Source organism: Carassius carassius, chromosome 21, assembly GCF_963082965.1.
Source record: "Carassius carassius chromosome 21, fCarCar2.1, whole genome shotgun sequence".
Lineage (NCBI taxonomy): Eukaryota > Metazoa > Chordata > Actinopteri > Cypriniformes > Cyprinidae > Carassius > Carassius carassius.
The window spans coordinates 25,270,341-25,290,069 of NC_081775.1; the positions used below are offsets into that span (position 1 = coordinate 25,270,341).

Below are 19,729 nucleotides of genomic sequence, written 5' to 3' on the forward strand. Positions count from 1 at the left end.
ATGTCAGAACATTAAAATATGTCAAAGATAAGATTTTTTCCCCTTGAGGATGCTCTAATAGTTTGTTTTTCTCTCAAGACCAATGGCCGTTCGTTGAGAGGCGGTTGGTGGGTCTTCAGGGCAAGTGAAAGAGGCGCTTTGTTGAAACTGTTTTGATTTGATTTTTTCCCTCTCACTCCCCTGCTTCCGTTCCATTCCTGCCTCCTCACTCTCTGCTCTCACCTTTGCATTTCTTTTTCTTTTTTCTCCCTCGGAGGGATGGGTGATGGGTTGACCATGATTTCCAGAGGCAGAATATAACTGGCCTTTCAGAGGGTGCAGCCCTCAGAGTCACTGAGACAGCTGTCTCCGGCAGATTGCACCTGAACTAACTCCGGCATACATTTACAATGTACATGCCTTTAGCTTTGTGTCTGTTTTTAGCGCTTTTAGCAGCTGAGGGGAAACAAGAAAAGGGGAGAAGAGAGAGACAGAAGAGCTCCAGACGATTCTTATTCACTGAGGATGCACCTGACTATGATAACCCTTTCCTTCCAGGTGAGCAATGCTTTTAGCATTTTTTTATTTGAGTCATTTTATATTTATATTTATTGCGTAATTGTTGTAAACATAAGTTGTTTTAAGAAAGTGGTTAAGCAAAAAAAAGAAAAAAGAAAAAAAAAGCACAAAAATAGTAAAATATGTATGTATGTATGTATGTATATGTTATTTTAAATTTGTTGTGCAGTAATATTTATTGAAAATAACTGGTTACAATGAATTGAATTGAAGAAGGTCTGTACAATATTTGGACAAAAGTCATGCTTAAAAATGTTTGAATGTCTTTGCATTACAACAAAACATCAAACCAAGTAGCATTCATTTGACAGAACACAAAACAAATTTCAAGAAAAACAATTTAAAACAGAATTTTTTTTTGTGGGTCACCTTAGGAAATTTTTATTTATTTATTTATTTATTTATTTATTTATTATATTATATTATATTATATTATATTATATTATATTATATTATATTATATTATATTATATTATATTATATTATATTATATTATATTATATTATATTATATTGTGGGCTGTCAGTTTAACTCGTTAACTTAATTAATTAGTTATGAAAAAATAATGCAATTAAAAAAAATTATGCACTGGCCCCGCCCCCAGACCTGTACTTCATGTTATATTTCATACAGTTGACTGTTGACAAATATGAAGCAGGACAACAACTTCATAAATGTAATTATGCCCCAAAATTCAAGATATTGGGGCAAATATGCTCCTGTATGAGTTTTTGTCTCATATTTATATCACATGATAAACTATATCAACAGGGGCGCATTAACGCACAGGCATTACTCATCCCCAAAATTAACATTTTGTCATTAATCACTTACCCCAATATCATTCCAAACCCATAAAATCTCCGTTCGTCTTCGGAACACAATTTAAGATATTTTGGATGAAAACGGCTTGAGACTGTCCCATAGACTGCCAATTAAATAACAGTGTCAAGGTCCAGAAAGGGTATGAAAAGTGGTCATCACAATACTCCATCTGCCTTCAGATGTGCAATATGGGTTATATGAAGTGACGGGAACACTTTTTGTAAGCGAAGAAAACAAAAATAACAACTTTATTCAATAATTCCTTTGTCAACATTCTCCTCTGTGTCACTCCATATCACCGTGCTGCGTATGCTCTTCTTCTTAAACCGTTCCCTCGGTTTAACAAATAGTGCCCACAAATTAATAAACTGTACTCATGAATTCTTAAGCTGTTCCCTCGGTTTAACAAATTGTACCCATGGATTAATAAACCGTACCCATGAGCGCACGGATTGGTAATTCGTGGGTACGGTTTATTAATCCGAGGAGCGCACAGATTCGAAATTTGTGGGTACGGGTTATTAATCCGAATGTGCAATTTGTTAAACCGGGGGAACAGTTTAAGAATTCATGAGTACATGAGATTGCAAAACCGTCGGCACGGATTGTTTTTTTTTTCTCCTACAGGTGACCTCCGTAAGGATGCGCTGTATTATTTCAAATCAAAAATACACATAGAAACAGCGCATCCTTGTGGCACAAGGATGTGGCATAAATAAGAAGTTATTATTGTGTTATACTTGTAAAAAATTATATGTTTCTGCTCATTTTTGCCAACAAAATATTTCCTATAAATCCACAGCACAGCAGAACTGTTGCGTGTTTATTAGCAAGCGGTGTTTAGTTTCTGAATGAATCCGCGTTTTGAACGAATCGTATGAGTCAATGATTCAAAGGACTGTTCAGCCATTTACTTCATTCCTGAATGAATAAGCCATTCGAATGTATAAAAGACTCATGAAGACATATACAGCCACATGCTGGCATTTTTAGTTTCTTATTTAGAATATTATTTAACTTTTTTTTTAAGTGAAAAAAATTGAAAAGAAAAAAAAACTTTAAAGGAATAGTTCACCCAATTTTTTTTTATTTATGTCATAATTTACTCAAACCCGAATGACTTGGGCTTCTTTCTTTTGTGTAACATAAAAAAGGTATTTTGAAGACTGTTGAGAAAGTTTTGGTTACCAATGACTTCTAATGGATGAACCGAAAAATAAATAAACAACTGACTTGTTTCTCAGATTATTTTATTTATGTTCCATAGTTAATGTTAGCCTAAAATTTTAATACATTTTATGTTGAATCAAATAAAATATTTCTTTCTTAAGCTACTATTTATAATGTCTACTTAAATACTTTCTCAAAGCACACAAAAATAGCATTAAATAATCTTTGGGGGTATTTTAACAGCCAAATGTAATTTGCGATTAATTAGATAAAAAATCAACTGACAGCCCTATTTACATTATATTATATTATATTATATTATATTATATTATATTATATTATATTATATTATATTATATTATATTATATTATATTATATTATATTATATTATATTATATTATATTATATTATATTATATTATATTATATTATATTATATTATATTATATTATATTATAGGCACTTATCTTATGCAGTGTCATTCTTGTGTGCTGAATTCTTACATTTTGTCTGTGTGGATACATGCCAGGGCGTAGCAGCCAGTGTTTGGTGAATGGGATTTCTCTGTTTGAGGGGGCTGTGTGGTCTCCAGAGCCTTGCAGTGTGTGCCAGTGTAAAGATGGAGCCGCAAGTTGCCGAACCATCCCCTGCCCAGCCAGAGGTTTGGAAACCACCATCATTTCTCTTTTGATGAATAGAAAGCTCAAAAGAACAGCATTTCAATGAGAAATATTCAAAATATAAATATTTTGTAGCATTATACATGTCTTTACTGCCTCTTTCAAACAAGTTAATGTGTTAAAATAACATAAAAAATATATTTAATAAAAATAAAAATATACATTTAATCTTACTGACCTCTAACTTTTGAACAGTAGGCCTAATGCATGTTCCATTCTTGCTTTATGATTGTTGTTTTGGGGTTTACTTTAAAATAGTAATTGGATTAGCGATTTGTAGTAAGAGCTAAAGAGAACAGTGGGTATCCCTGTGGGTGATGCAGGCTGGGAATTATGTAAAACATTGGCTCCTAGTGTGGTGCAATGCAGTGCTGGGAAATGTGCCATCAGGTAGTGGGATGCTTGGTGGAGGGTATTGATTTTCTGTTTGCCACACCATGTCTAGCTTCACCCACCCTGAAGTCTGTGGCCAGTAAGCCCAGTCCAACATCTGTAGGGAAAACAAGCTCGAAAAACAGACTGACAGGGAATGGAAGACCACCTGTGGGGATGGAGGTCTTGAAGAAGAACAAGTTGGTGATCACCCCAGCAAAAGAAGTATGTAGATGTGCATTTGAAAATGTAATGTATGTCTCATACTTCATACTTAATTTTCCATTATTATTGAACTTTTTTTCTTTAAATGTGTATTTGTTGGTCCTAACTGGTTTAAGGTGGTATTTATGCTCTTTTAGTATGTCTATGCTGGTGCTCTGCTGGTTTACCTGGTCGGTCTTCCGAAAAGTATCCAAAACCACTCTACACTCTTAAAGGGATAGTTCACACCAAAAATGAAAATTCTGTCATTAATTACTCACCCTCATTGCATACCAAACCCATATGATCATATTCATCTTTGGAACACAAATTGCATGGTGGTACTCTTGTGAATGTGCATTGAAAACTGAAACGCAAGGGAAGAAATTGTTGAATAAAGTCATTATTTTTGTTTTCTTTGCGCACAAAAAATATTCATAAAATTAAGGTTGGACCACTGATGTCACTTGGACATTACTAACTTTTTGGGCCTTGAACGTGTCAGTTGCATTGCTGTCTGTGCAGCAAAGTCAGAAAGCTTTTGGATTTCATAAAAAATATCTTAATTTGTGTTCTGAAGATGAACAAAGGTCTTACAGATTTGGAACGCAATGAGGGATAAACAGGGTTTTCACTGCAAAGTCACAGAAGAACCATTTTGGTTCCCCAAATAACCTTTCAGTGCACAGTATGAAGAACATTTTATAACTGTTGTGCAATGGAAAGATTCTATGGATGTTAATATAGAAAATGCCAATATAAAACCTTTATTTCAAAGGTATAAACCCAGCAAACCAGACCAGCTAGAAATAGCAAACCATTTTAAGGTAGTTTTAAGCAGATTTGACCTTTTAATTGTTTTTAAATGCTTATGTTTTTTATTCAGCCACCCTCAAATGTCCCTAAGAAGCAAGTGAAGAAAAACCAGGAGGTGAGTGTGGATCCTGGAAAACCCCCTAAGACCCCTGTAATACCCACAGGACCTAGGTTTATGAGACCAGTCCATTTTGATCATGATGACCATGATGATGACGACTATCTAGAGGACGACAGTGACAGTGATGATGATGACGATGATTACCGCAGCATTCCAGTGTTCAGATCTGCTGTCCGTCCTGTAGCACTCGAAAGACGAGTAATACCGCCCACATTCAAACCAGCCAGACCACGAGCACAGCCAGCCTTTGCTCTTCCTACAAGAAAATCTGTGATCCTGCCCACTGGAAGGCCACTGCCAGCCCCCACTCGGAGACTGGTGGATCAAGGTATTGGCCATCCAGTCATCAGTACCTCTGTTCATATGGAGTCTCTCCCAGCAGGCTGTCTGCTTTCAGAGTCTCTTATTGCTTGTGGAAACACTCGCCTTACCCAAATGCCCATCATCAAAGATACTGGGGTCCGGAGTCTCTTTCTAGCAGGTGAGGTGAGAGAAAGTCTCCTTGCACATGAGGACTAATTATACACTGTGAAAATCATTTTCTTATCTCAGGTTTTTTGTCTCATTTTACAATAAAAACATCTGAACATCCTTACAATAAGTTAAAAAAATAATAGTAAAAGATAATACATTTTTTGGATAATATACCTTGAATTAGGTGTATTTCCTTACCTCATTAGTGTTTTTTTCTTTCTCTCATTTAGGCTACACCTAATTCCTTTTATACTACATATACACTACCATTCAGAAGTTTTGTGGGTGTGTTTGTTTTTAATAAATAAATAAATTCACCAAGAATACATTCAATTGATCAGAAGTGATAGTAAATAGTAAAAAAAAAAACATTTTTTGAACTTTTTCCTCTGCAGAGGATCTTGACAAAACATGTATAACATTTTAAAATATATTAAAATAGAAAACAGTTATTATAAGTTATATAAATATTTCACAATATCAAGGTTTTTACTGTATTTTGGTCAAATAAACATTGCAACAGGAGCATACATGTAAAATATGTTTTATTTTATTTTAAATATTTGTCATATTGTGAGAATATGATGTTGCGACATACAAAAAAAATTGTATACACATTTAAATTGTGACATAAAAAGTACAAACCTCACAAAATTTTGTTAAGTAAAGAGTCTGAAAATAGTGAGTTTGAGAGATGTCCTTGCATGTTTTACTGTGTTCTAACACAATCTGGCAGTGTCCTATTGTTTGCCCATCATATGATTGTCTGTATGCGGCACTGCAAGAGCTGGCACTGAAATGTGAGAAGTGTAAACAGAGCTTACCATGATCCAGAAAAAGGTGAAAAATTACTCTCGTCTTGGTATTTTGCAGATAACAAAATCAGCAAGATCCCATGGTATGCTCTGGCAGGTCTTCCCAACCTGGAGTGGCTCGACCTCAGCAAGAACAAGCTGGATGATTTCTCTTTGGGTCCAGATGTGTTTCGGGTGAGATAAAGTCAAAGAAAGCTTATTATATTAGCAAGCATACTGACACATAATACAGTTTTTTTCACATAACAATCATTGTGATATTTCTTTGGACTCTAATAATGATCAGATTAAAGTAGATCTGCAAAAATAGAGACTGCTTTGTGATCTGTTATCTGTAATAATGGTGAGTTATCAGGCCTTATGGTGCGGCACAGTGCAAGCTTGATATTTAGCAAGTAGCTGACGTGTTTTCCCAAGATGTCAAGTCTGACATCACCGAGACAATTCTCACCAGGATGCTGCAGCGAACATGGGAATTTTCAGTCAATAGATATTACCCCCTAAAAAGAAACACAATCATTTTTTACCTCTTTCTCACCCATGTGTCATATCTATAAGGCGCCAAGCACAGGTTTTACAGGTGACATATATATATGACACAGAGCAGAATAGTGTTTTTTTCACTCGGTAGCATGATCAAGAAACATCTGTTCCTCATGCCAGATGCCAGAACTCTGTGTAACTGCTGCTTCTGTGACTTGCAGCAAGCTTTGAAAAATTTCCAGTCTGGTTTTGACAGTGTTATGAGTATCTTCTCGGCCTGTTGCAGAACTTGACGAAGCTCAGGAGGTTGAACCTTGATGGAAACAACTTCACTAAAGTGCCGGCTCTCCCTCCGTCACTGGTAGAGCTGAAGATCAACGATAATAAACTCAGTGCTCTCACTCCCCACAGCTTTCAGGGTAAACACAAAACCACAGTGTCCATACGTAGGTTTTCAACACTCTGGTCCGTTAAAAGATCAGTTTTTTCATGTTAGGGGTTAATCTGTGCATTTTAAAATGACTTTTTGTCTACTTGCCTGATTGATTATAGTAGACTATCTTTTTAATGTTTTTTAATGTTCTCCAAGATAGCAGTGAGATTAAATGGATACATGTATTTTTTATCAAATAAATGCGATTTTTCTTTCAAAAACATTTTAAAATCTATTTACAAAAATTATAATTTAAAATCTAACTACTTTTCTAATCTTTTTCTATTCTATTTTCTTTTAATTTATTATGCAATTGTATGTGCATGTGTGTGTGTGTGTGTGTGTGTGTATGTGTAAAGACCTCTAAGACTAGCTTGCTCTATTCTTTTTTTATTCTATCTGTTTTCTTTTTATTTATTATATTATTTAAAATCCCTTGCTACGTGTACTGTGTTAACCTAACTGAGACTTGTTATAGCACTTATATATCATTGCTCTTTTTGTTGTTTTTGATTGCTTCCACTGTCTTCATCTGTAAGTCGCTTTGGATAAAAGTGTCTGCTAAATGAATAAATGTTAATGTAACAACTGAGTCCTCTGTTAAGCTTCCAATTACCAATAAATACTGATACATTAAGCATAATGACACACTTTGTGTAATCTAATGTTATTTTGTCCTCAGGTTTGTCTCAGCTGCTGACACTGGAGTTAGAGGATAATTATTTCCACGATGGAAATGTCTCTCCTCTGGCCTTCAAGCCTCTCAGGAGGCTGATTTACCTCAGGTTGGATGACAATAAGTTCAGGGCTATTCCCTCTGGTCTGCCTGTTTCAGTACAGGTCAGTTACATTTTGTCTTTCAAAACGCCAAAATTGCAGTACATTTACATACTATATTCTCATGTAAATTGTGCACTAGATTTTAGTTTGGTGACACTGCCAAGTGTATTGAGGTGTTTTTATACGGTGCAGTGCAGTAGATAATGGATAGTTGTTGATTTGTAACTTCACCAGGAGCTACACCTGTCTGACAACAAGATAGAGGTGGTCCATTCAGGGCTCCTCAACAAGACCACAAACCTGAGAGTCCTGAACCTCAGCCATAACCGAATCCGAGAGGACCGCATTCATCCAAGAGCATGGATACACTTGCTGTGAGTTCAGATCTCAGTTCTCTGCTGTTAGGCGCCATCTAGTAGACAATTACTGTAATTATATGGTGAATAAAGAGACGGCACTCTTGTATGAACACTAGCTAGGGTCTCTATGATTTTGCAAGTAAGACATGTTCCTTGGTCAACATGTTTTGTAGTATTAACCCAGTCCCTACCCCTAATCCTAACTCTACTCATAATTTATTCCTAAAATTAGAGGGAAATGATATCTGATTAACAAGGGGGTAGAAACACCTGTAACCATAAACCGGCTAAAACTGACATTTCCTGAAAAGTTATCCCTCAAAATTAAGCCCCTATTTTACAGAAAACTATTAGTGTCACTGTGAACACAAAGTACTTTAACTTTTGGAAATGTATTTGTCATAACATAATACGTAGTTACATAGTATAAAATATCTTTTTTTAGTATTTCAAAACTATCTTCAAAAATGTCTTTATCCACAGAAAACTGGAGTATTTGGACCTTTCCCACAATAAGCTGGTTCACGTTCCCTCTTTCCTGCCGGTTGGTCTGCGGCAGCTCAACTTGCATCACAACCAAATTGAGCGCATCCCTGGCTATGTGTTCGGCCACCTGCGACCTGGTCTGGACTCCCTGCAGCTCTCGTACAACCGTCTGCGTGAAGACGGGATAAATGAAGTGTCCTTCCTGGGCCTGTACAACTCACTGACTGAACTTCTATTGGACCATAACCAGCTCAGATCAATCCCACGAGGCATTCTACAGTTAAAGAACCTGCAGCACCTAAGACTGAACCACAACTACATCAGGTTAGTGAGTCGGTCTCTCTGTCTGTCTGTCTGTCTGTCGCTTTGTCTGTTTTAACCTGATCTTCTCTCTGTAGCTACATCACTATGAACTCATTGTGTGACACCACGGCCCGTGAGGATTCCCTATTGTTGTCTGTTCACCTGGAATACAACCTGATCGACCGCCGTTTGATTCCACCAACAGCCTTCTCCTGCATCAAAACCTACCAGAGCGTCCTTCTGCGGCCCCAGAGATACGAAGAGCACCATGAATGAAAGTGTTTTTTGGGGTTGCCGTTTACAGTGCATCTCAATTCAATGCTTAAATCTGAGTTTTAAGTGAAATGAAAATAAAGATGTAGCTCCTCTTTCACACCAGAGGCCTTTTATTTTACATGGTGCTAAATGTGCATCTTTCCTTTTGCAGTTGGCATTATATTTTGTGTACGTCTGTTGTTGTTGTTACCATATCTAATGTCTGTCTTGGTTTGTTTTATACCTGCATGTCTGCAATTTACAATCTCTTATAAAGCGGACTTGTATGTGCAAGGAATTCCCTCTTTTTATATGCAAAAGGTTTTTAATAGATCGCCTTTACATTATTTATTTTGATTAAATTGTAATGCATCACTTTTTTTTATACGGTTTTAACAATTTTCAGTAGCAAAGGCTTTTACTTTTATATTTAGTTTTTTTTATGATACCATGTGTTGTATGTGCTTTTGTATTCTGTCACAAACTACAATAAAGTTGAGAGGTGACAAATAATCTGGTGTCAAATAGACTTATTTTTCAGCATTTTGTGTCATTAATATTATGAGTGCATGTCTGATGGAAACGATGCACTGGTGTCTTGATGTATGCTGTTTGTTCAAGCAGTTGGTTATTCAGCATATGCTTGAAGAGCCTGATTCTCTCATTGGTCAACTAGGAGGCGTCAGTAAACGTGAATCCTAAAACAGTTTAAAAGGAATGATATAAAATAATTGTTACATATTTTATTTAATAAAATATATAATTTTTATCAAAAGTTACATTTACATTTAAATGCTGAGCTCTCACTTTTGACAAATGTGATTGACAAATGTTTGCTTTGTCCCTACAGCAATTTTTATTTTATTTTATATTATTGTAGGCCTATTGACAGTCCTACTTTCTTTGGCTTCTTTACACTATTGGGTAAAAATATATGAACTAACAGGTCATTTTCTGACTGCATGTTTTTTGTCTTGCTAGTTTAATATTGCTTTGTTCATCAAATGCAGCCGGCAGCCAGTGCTGAGTTGCACGTTCATCATTCTGTATTATGACTCTGTAGACTAGCACACTGGGCAGTGGCACTCTCTGCTTGCTCTATTTCTGTCCAGAGAAACTCTCTTATAGTGGCAACTCTCTGCCACAAGTGTTTCTTATTCTGCCTCACAGCAGGCCTCTGTCCCAGATTTATTTTCTTTGGGCCGTCCCTACATTGATTCTCTGTTGATGTATATATTTCTGTGACTACTCTTCATTTCCAGGGCGTGGGTCATATCCTTAAACCATGAAGAAAAACTTCCTTATATTAAAAGAGCATATCCCTGAGTAACAGCAGTCTTAGTGGGAAAACCTGGAAGTCTGTGGTAACATATTCATTGAGACTAATAGCATGTCATAAAGACACTTGTCTCTCTCTCTCTCTCTCTCTCTCTCTCTCTCTCGCTTTCTGTCTGTCCGTCTGTATTTCTATATCTGTCTGTCTGTCTATCTATCTGTATCTGTCTGTCTGTATATCTATATGTCTGTCTGTCTCTCTGTCTGTCATACTCTCTCTGTCTTTCAATATTTGTCTGTCTGTCTCTCTGTCTGTCTATGTCACACTGTCTCTATCTCTCTCTCTCTCTCTCTCTCTCTCTCTCACTCTCTTCACCCAAAAAGAAAGAGAAAAACAGTGGGAGGGAAAGCCAACTTAAGTGGGAATGTCTCAAATACACATTTTTTCCCCTCTTTTTGCAAGCTGTCCTGTGTTTTGAACTGCAGGTAGTGTTCAGTGCTGTGTGACCGCTGGCAGCCAAGGACCTAACAGACAGTCATCCAAAACAATGATCAAACTATAAATCAATTTGCCATCAGATACCTTAAAAAGAAGAAATAATCTGCAAATACATCTCACACACCAGGTAAGATGCTTTAATGCTCTTATTTATCTTCCTGACCTGTTCCCCAGTTTTGTGCGCCTGATGAGTTTCCATAGTAACTTTATTCATCTGTTTCCATTGCGACCAGTTCAGTCCTTTGAAAAGCTTACATAGCTTATTGAAGCACATTAAAAAAAACTACCACTTAAATTAGTTTTAAAATCCTTTAGAAATGTTGTTCTGTAGTTTTGTGCGTCACTCAGTCATCCACGTCACCTCTATAATCTTGACAACATTCAGTAATGTAGTCTATAATTAGCCCATCTCATCTCTTTAATATAAGATGTAATTCAGCTTTGACCATTTGGCATCATTTGGATGTTATGCATCTTTAAAGGAAAATCTAGACATTTTATCCTTATTTTTTAAAAGACATCTATATCAAGCTCATAAGTAGATAAGTGGGTGCAAACTATTTTAGACTGAGGCAAAGACTTTTAATAAGCTGAAAAACCATTTCATTAATTAGTACTTTTATTATACTATTAGTAGAATGGTTCTGGCAGTGGTAAAATCAGGCTGTGCATGTCATCATTTTGTGTGCTTTTAAATGAGGTCTGTTAGTTTATATATAACATTATTGTAATAATTTAAGAGGATATGATTTTGGTAAATTTGGTGACTTATTTCGGTGCATGAATCAGGGTGGCTCTCCAAAAACAATCTGTTAAACTTGCCAGTAATGTGGTTCTTCTGCCATTTTGTGGTAAAGGGTGTGGGAGTGAATTTAAAGAGAGAGAAAGAGCTTAGAGGGAGTTTAAAACCACACGCACAACACGTGGCACAAAAAAAAACTAGTTACTGCAGATCTGGATGGTCACAGATGGATCAGTGGGTCTATGAATGATCTATTTTAGTATTTTTAGTATCTATCTATTTAATCTATTTTAGTAGCATTCATGCGATTGTAGTATTTATTCATATTTTGAATTAGCTTTAATTTTAGTAATTTTGTTATGTGCGTTTGCCATTTTTATTATTTTTTGTTATAACTGTTATTTTTATTTCAGCTTTAGTTTTTGTGATTTTAGTACGTCAGCATAATCTTATTTCAATTAGTGATTTCATTTTTTATATTTATGTTTTATTTTATTTCAGATTAATTTCAATCACTGAAAATATTTAAATAGTGGTAAATTTTAGCAACACTGGATCTGAGTTTTAATGGAAGAAAAATTACACATGAATATCTCAAATGTTTCAAATACACAATAGTGTAATTAAAAGGAGAACACATTGAGATTTGCTTGCATTTCAAAAATACACTAAAATTGTTCATGTCTCTCCTCACAAAAATTTAGAATTCAACTAACTGTACTCAGGTTTGTCAAAATGCTGAAGTCTGAAAATCAGTTTTACTCTGAACTCTGATATGACTCACTAAATTATCTGAGATATTTAATCCACACATATTTTATAGCTTTATACTTTATACAATTTCCATTTTTATATCTTCCAAGGAATTTTAGACTAAACATCTGAGACTGTTGATACTTAAACGAAACAAAGTACCCTGAATTATGAAAAAGCAATAAAATGTTCTTCTAGGATGGAACTGCTATTAGTTATTAGTGAATCAAGTCACATCTTTAATTTATTTACATTAATTATGTACATCTGTCACGTTTCTTCTGTAGAGACATATGATCAAATGAACAAAAAGGACAATAATAGGTAAATATTTTTGCACTTGGTTTTCATCTCCTACTGACGTTGTATCGGTGTAGTTTCAGCTGTAATTCACCTAGACAAAATATGCAAAAATACACTGAAATACACCCATTCTGGGAGAAAAAAAAATGACTGTAAATATAGCATGAAGACAAGTTACGAAAATACACATTTGCACACTTTGATGCATCTGACCCAAACAGTTCTTTCCCTGTCTCAGGCTTTAGTTTTAGTAACAATGAGATATTTTCCCTATTGTCGATGTGGAGAGCAGATTGGTTTATTGTGACTGTCAGTGAGGCGGTTGTTAATGAGACCACAGAATGATGGATTTGACCAGAATCAGCTTTTGGATGCAAAGTAGCATTTATGGTTTTTTATAAAAGTGTGGAAAACAATTGTACTGCCATACTTTGAAAGTTTTCTTCCTCTGTGTTTCTCTTTTTCGCAGATTAAAAACATAGCAACCATGTTGTCGGTCTATGTGGTTTTTCTGTTTCTCTGCACTGCCCACCTGTCACTAGACTCTTCCGCCCTTCCCTTTGAGCAGAATGGATTCTGGGACTTTGGCAAGGACATTGATGTGAAAGAGCTGATGATGATGATGAAAGACGAGGAAGAGGGCTCAGCTATGGATCCATACCAACCGGAACATCCCACATGTCCATTTGGCTGTCGGTGCGACCTCAGAGTTGTACAGTGCTCGGATTTAGGTGGGCTTAAGATGATATGTGTTTGCAGTGGTGTCTTGGTATAGACAGAAAAGATAATGACTGTTTAGACTAAGAGGTTTGGCTTCTAGACCCAAATTTTATATTGGACAACACAATGCCAAAATTGTTTACTGCACAAATGTAAAATATGTCCTTAAAACTTAAGGACTTAAACTTTGAAAAATAGCATGAACTGCATAGCTCTAAATATATGAAAAACAAATATTAATATGGCATGCACATGATGAATATGAAAACTTAAAATTATATTTGCTGCTTGAATTTTTTTTTTATTTTTTTTTGTGTACTAAATATAGCTTAGCAATTTACTTTATTTTATTTCATTTTTTTTTCTATTTAATACAGTTTTTCATTATCCGAACAAACTTGTGACCCATTTTTGGGTTGCAACTCACCATTTGGTAACTACTGGTGTAAAGAGTGGAGTTACGCTGGTTTGTGATTAGGATGGTGTGAGTTAAAGGATATCCTGTTTATATCACACATCTTATCCCAAAATTACTAGCCTGTGACATCAAGGAAAGATCAAAGACCTTCCTATCATATTTAATTTTGAAAATGTGGTATGAATGAATGTGGTAGGAAATACAATGGTTTGAATATGAGTTATGAGTTATATATCAAATGTTAATGAAAGTTGTGACTGAAAGTAGGGAAAGTGAGCTGAAAGCTAAAGAGAAATGTCAGGTTTTAAAATCCACATCAAAGGCATGAATGAGATCAGGATCAAATTTAGCTTGAGAACGGATACCAATTCAGACACACTGCTAATCTGGCCCATCCACATCAGACAGCACATGTGGTGTGTGGTCGGTCACCTGAGAAGACAGACGCTCTGGTTATTCTACTCGGTACAGCAAACGTGCCATAAACTATGATGTCGGTCACCAGGAATGATGGATTTCAAAGCAAATTGGACAGTTTCTGTGAATGCCAGTTACCACCCAAGCACAGCTGCCCTCTTTCCTATCTCTCTTCTATGAAGTTCATATAATACAGCTATTTCCCTCTTTTTTCGTCTCTCTCCACGTTGTAATGTGCTACGTGGAGCCATGGTCATCTGGCTCCATCTTAATTATATAGGAAGCTTTTTAGAGGGGAATGCTAGCACACAACAACAGAGCACAGCAAACACACATAGAGTCCCGAAGTCCAGAGAATTACCAAGCATTTCCGAAATTATAGCCCGATGAAAAGTTTACAAGTGAACTCAAAGACTCTGAAGTAAATTCTGAAGAAACTGTTTCTTAAATGAACTGCCTTCCTGCTGTCTGAAGGCATCAAAATGCTTTTTTTGTATTTATTTATTTTTTGGTTTGAAGTATAGCGTCTATTATTAAGGCTCTCTGGAATACTTGATTTTGATTGGCCAGTTCTGGCAGGTAGCGATATTTCCTCATGTTTGCCATCGACCATTTATGGCAACGCGGTATCAGTCTTTTAACTGTTTTATCTTAGGCTGAGTGCTGTCTTGGCAAATTGGCAATAATAGTGACCTGACCTGAGACCCGAGCTACTTTCATGTCTCCCACACCGTGCACTCGTGCTTTCGTTACTTACACAACTGGCGCCATCTGTCGTTACATTAATGTTACACAGTGTCCTTAGTGTGGATTTCTGTTTTAATATTCCATATCTTATTTCTACTAATGTATCTGTTCTTGTTTGTTTCCCCAACAGGTTTAGGTTATGTGCCATATGATATTCCCAAAGACACACTTCTGTTGGACCTGCAGAGCAACCGGATCACAGAGATCAGGGAGGAAGACTTTAAAGGAATGACCAACCTCTATGTGAGACCTAACATATCTTTATTTCATAATTTGTATCACAATCACATTTGCTCTCTTTTTGTGAATGAACTGAGATATGCAATATTTAGCTTAATGTTAATAAAAGTTTGTACAGCATTCCCTCATAGTCCTTGTCTGATTTCAGGCCCTGGTGTTAAGATATAACCAGATCTCCAAAGTTCATCCCAAGGCATTCCTTCATTTGAAGCGTTTGCAGAAATTATACATCTCACACAACCTTCTGACTTCCATCCCCAAAAACCTGCCTCCATCCCTTGTGGAGCTGCGTATCCATGACAATCACATCAAGAAGGTGCCGGCATTTAGCTTCTCAGGCCTCCACAACATGCATGTCATTGGTAAGACTGTGTGTTTGATTCATGATGTCTAACAGACCTTTGTCAGGTAAGATGCCATATTGAATTCATCACAGATAAGGGATAGAGTTATTACAATGGCATACACTGTTTCACGTTATTTTCACAACTCACAAACTTCTTTTTGACTACCAAACTTTTTTTTTTTTTTCAAAAAGACATTTTGTGAGCTGAACAGTAGTACAATCCATTGAACACAATGTGTACTTCACAGCCTTATTTTCATTCCTGTCAAAAAATGTATATGGCACTACCCTGACTAAAGTCTATAGTTACTCGCTGAGGTTTATAGTCCTGTAACATTGCTTTCTGGCAATATTTACTGATACAATGAGCTATATAAATAAAACTGAAGACTTGATTTGTGCCTCAAACACTGGTTGATATTGCAGAAATGGGTCGTAATCCTCTTCAGAACAGTGGTTTCGAACCTGGAGCATTTATGGGCCTTAAATTGAACTACTTGCGCATTTCTGAAGCCAAACTCACCGGAATTCCCAAAGGTAATATGAATGATGCTCAAAATTGAATATAAATGTAATTGACTTAATTTACTGGCAATCTCTTTGGCATTTTTTCATATGTTTAATTAGTAACACAGAGTAGGGGTGTAGTTGTGTTACAGAATACAAAATTCTTTTCTACATGGAATGTGTCCCATTCTTGTCTAAACACAATGCAGCTCATTCTGTTCAATATGGAATGTGTCTCATTCTTATCAGACCTTCCCAGTACTCTCAATGAGCTTCATTTGGACAGTAATCAGATTCAGGCCATTGAGTTGGTGGATCTCAGCCAGTACACCCAGCTGCAGAGGTAAACCCTAGACATTCCTACTTTTTTGGTGTGATTTATATATATATATATGTAAACAGACTGTTTTTGTTTCTAATGTGATATTAAATGAAACATTTTCCTTCAGTTGAACTTCTTACATGGACTTAAGAAATAAAGTTTGCTTTGGGTGTCCTCTAGTGGCTAAAACCCCTCTTTCTCTGTGTTTAGGTTGGGACTTGGCCTTAACCAGATTCGCCACATTGAGCATGGTGCTTTATCTTACCTCACTGACCTGAGAGAGCTGCACCTTGACAACAACCGTCTGTCCAGTGTGCCCAGCGGACTGCCTCACTTAAAGTATCTGCAGGTGTGCTTGTGTACATGATTCTTCTAATTCTAGTTAATTTATACTGAATAAACTAAACCACACTTTCATTACAGGTTGTCTACCTCCATTCAAACAACATCACTAATGTTGGAGAGGATGACTTCTGCCCTACGGGTTTCGGAGTGAAGAGGGTGTTCTACAATGGCATCAGCCTCTTTGATAACCCAATCAGGTATTGGGAGGTGCAGCCCGCTACTTTCCGCTGTGTCAGTAACCAGATGGCTGTACAGTTTGGTAACCACAAGAAATAAAAAAATAAAAAAAATGCACAAAACCAATCCAGGAGGAGAACAAGAGGAAAACGTCCATAATTTGTGTAAATCAAGATATTTGAGTGAAGAAGAAGAAGAGGCACAATTCAGAAGAAACATGGACTCCATTTAAACCAAAGACAAAGTCCAACCAGTCTTTTCCAAACTGAATATTGATGTGTGTAATTCCCTGCTGACATTAATGAATATATACTCCACAAAATGCCTTTTTGTTTAATCAAGTTGACAGTACAGCATTGATGACTCCTTGAGATGTCTATCAACAGCTTCATTTGCTTAGTTTTCATGGGTTGCATCTTTAAATATTGAGATAAATTCGCAGTTTGTCATTCAGGGCGGCTGATTGTCAATCATTCATCATGGTAATATGTAATAAAGTGGATGTTTATATAGTGCTATCACAAGACAGCCAACATTAAAGGTTACAGGATATTTATTTCTAACTTTAAATTCAAGATCCTAAATGCATTCAGTAGAATTAAAAATAACCTCCCAGAAGTGGCAGGAGATGTGAAGGTGGAGTACATAAAACGCTGAAAAGGAGAATGTTTTTGTTTCACAAACAAGTCATTCTGCTGGATGCATGACCACGCCTAAGAGGCGTGGCAGAGTCATTTTAATCCTTTTGCGTATAGTTTCTGCTCTTAACGACTAAACGACACGAGAGATGGACTACAAAGAACAGGTAAGGTTAATAATATTTACAGAATTAACTTGATGCGTAGATGACAGAAATTAATATTTCCATACTAGCCTATAAACAATCTTTATCATGTCACGTTACGGTTAAGACTGCAAATTCGAACGGGTATCTATTAGAAATAACTTAGAATGTGTTCTATTTTGTTACTATATAAGTATGTTTATTAGAATAGTGTTTTATAAAAGGCCTATAGGATTAGCTATCATCTGTGAATCATTACTTTGTAAGAAAAGTGATTATAAATCGGTTATCAGTAACGTCCTTAAAGAATGCAGCCGTCACATGTGGTCAAACTTGTTCTAAAACCTGTAACAGCTGTAAACGAGTGTAATCTTGACAGACTAAAAATACCATGCACAGGTTGAGCAGGTTGTATCCACCGCGCAATTCGGAGATTTGATAGAGTTCTTGTACCCCATTGGCTACTCACACTGGGGCGTGTACGATGGAGATGGATACATCATTCACTTCTCGGTTGCCGGTAAGCACGAGAACGTTCACCTTAGTATTAATACTATTTCTATAATGATGTTATCATGCTATACACAATAATATAGACTACTATACAAGTCAGATTACACTGAGACAACTTACCCCAATAAATAAGGGCATGCTAAAACAAAAATGTTAACATCTGATCTTTTTTGTTTTGTTTATTAAATGCCTTTAAAAAAATAATTACAATTATACAATGTATCCGTACATATATATGAATATGTCTTTCAAACTGTCTCATTACAAATTTGCTTTTTCCAGATGAATCCCAGGTGATGAGTAAGTTTAGAAATTGTCTGCAGACTATCTTCCCTGTTTGTGGTGATCTTTTGCTTGGAGAAACTAAGATAAGGCGTCAGCTTCTGGCTGAAGTTAACGTACCAAAGGGAGCTCGTGTTTCAGTGAGCAATAACCAGCACGATCTCGAGCCTTCACCTGTTGATGAAATTAGAAAACGACGAGATGCTTTACTGGACAAAGAGTATACTTACAAACTCTTCACACACAATTGTGAGCACTTTGCCACATTTGTCCGCTCCGGTAAAGCTATGTGCAATCAGGTGAGTTCATGAATAAGGAAGCTATAATTGAACAGTATAGACATTCTGTGTTCTGTACATCTTATTTAGACTATTCTGACATGATGTTGATTCCTTTGTTTTAACAGATTCCAGGGAAGCCCAAAAACAAGGAATGTGTGGAATCTACAGAATCATTTGGCTACCTAGTGCCATCGAGTTAACCTACTGAACACCAAGAACTACAGATTATCAAAATAATAATATATATCATGTTTGATTAAGGATGTTTCTCACACACTCATTAAATCAGTTAAGATTCTTTTTTCATGTCGGGGAAAAGGGTTCTTCACACTGATCTGTTATAGTATATAGATTAGTGGTTTCTTCAGTGTGCCTGCAGGTCTTGTTTGGTCTCCTAGCCTTGTCAAGTTGGTCTGATGGCTGGTTTTAAAATGGTTTTGGGTTCAGGACAACAGCTTGGTTATGCAGGAAGACCATATTAAACATCTCCTTTTTTTTTAGCAAATATACAGTTAAAATGTACATTGAATGTTTAGTAAAGCTGTTCACATGTTTCTGACTGTCCTTTTCACATTTCTAACTAATATGGCACTATTACTCATATTACCAGTTTACACCACAGTTACAAAGACATCATTAAATTGCTTGATAAGTGCAGATTTCTTTCCTGTGCTAATGTATTGTCTATTGCAACAGAACATCTGGGAAATATCTAAGAGTTCATCTTTTTTAAATAGCCAACACCCAGCAAACATTCCCCTAATGTCAGCATATGGTTTCCATTTCAATTATTATTATTATTTATTATTATTATACAAATAACGTTTTCTGTAGTTTTTTTGTAACTAAAAACATATATTGTAACCAAAAACATGAGATTTACTAATTATTAATCAGTTGCAGGTAACTGTTTTAGCAGAATAG

The 19,729-nt window shown here is 36.0% G+C and overlaps 3 protein-coding genes across 3 annotated transcripts; all 3 read left to right on the top strand.

Annotated features, from left to right (window-relative positions):
- The first annotated feature begins 214 nt into the window (after positions 1-214).
- Positions 215-9,647, top strand: si:dkey-6n6.1 (uncharacterized protein LOC100170811 homolog). Its single transcript, XM_059504015.1, has 10 exons — positions 215-537; positions 3,083-3,214; positions 3,679-3,830; positions 4,696-5,227; positions 6,094-6,209; positions 6,805-6,937; positions 7,634-7,791; positions 7,966-8,105; positions 8,574-8,900; positions 8,975-9,647. The coding sequence occupies exons 1-10, from the start codon at positions 390-392 to the stop codon at positions 9,153-9,155; spliced, it is 2,019 nt and encodes a 672-aa protein (XP_059359998.1). The 5' UTR covers positions 215-389; the 3' UTR covers positions 9,156-9,647.
- Positions 9,648-10,386: 739 nt separating this feature from the next.
- Positions 10,387-17,485, top strand: bgna (biglycan a). Its single transcript, XM_059502866.1, has 9 exons — positions 10,387-10,498; positions 10,896-11,035; positions 13,176-13,437; positions 15,139-15,251; positions 15,397-15,610; positions 16,021-16,131; positions 16,351-16,444; positions 16,634-16,772; positions 16,847-17,485. The coding sequence occupies exons 3-9, from the start codon at positions 13,194-13,196 to the stop codon at positions 17,042-17,044; spliced, it is 1,113 nt and encodes a 370-aa protein (XP_059358849.1). The 5' UTR covers positions 10,387-10,498; positions 10,896-11,035; positions 13,176-13,193; the 3' UTR covers positions 17,045-17,485.
- A 155-nt stretch (positions 17,486-17,640) lies between these two features.
- LOC132097230 (phospholipase A and acyltransferase 2-like) lies at positions 17,641-19,462 on the top strand. Its single transcript, XM_059502867.1, has 4 exons — positions 17,641-17,750; positions 18,129-18,249; positions 18,525-18,823; positions 18,931-19,462. The coding sequence occupies exons 1-4, from the start codon at positions 17,733-17,735 to the stop codon at positions 19,003-19,005; spliced, it is 513 nt and encodes a 170-aa protein (XP_059358850.1). The 5' UTR covers positions 17,641-17,732; the 3' UTR covers positions 19,006-19,462.
- The last annotated feature ends 267 nt before the right edge of the window (positions 19,463-19,729 follow it).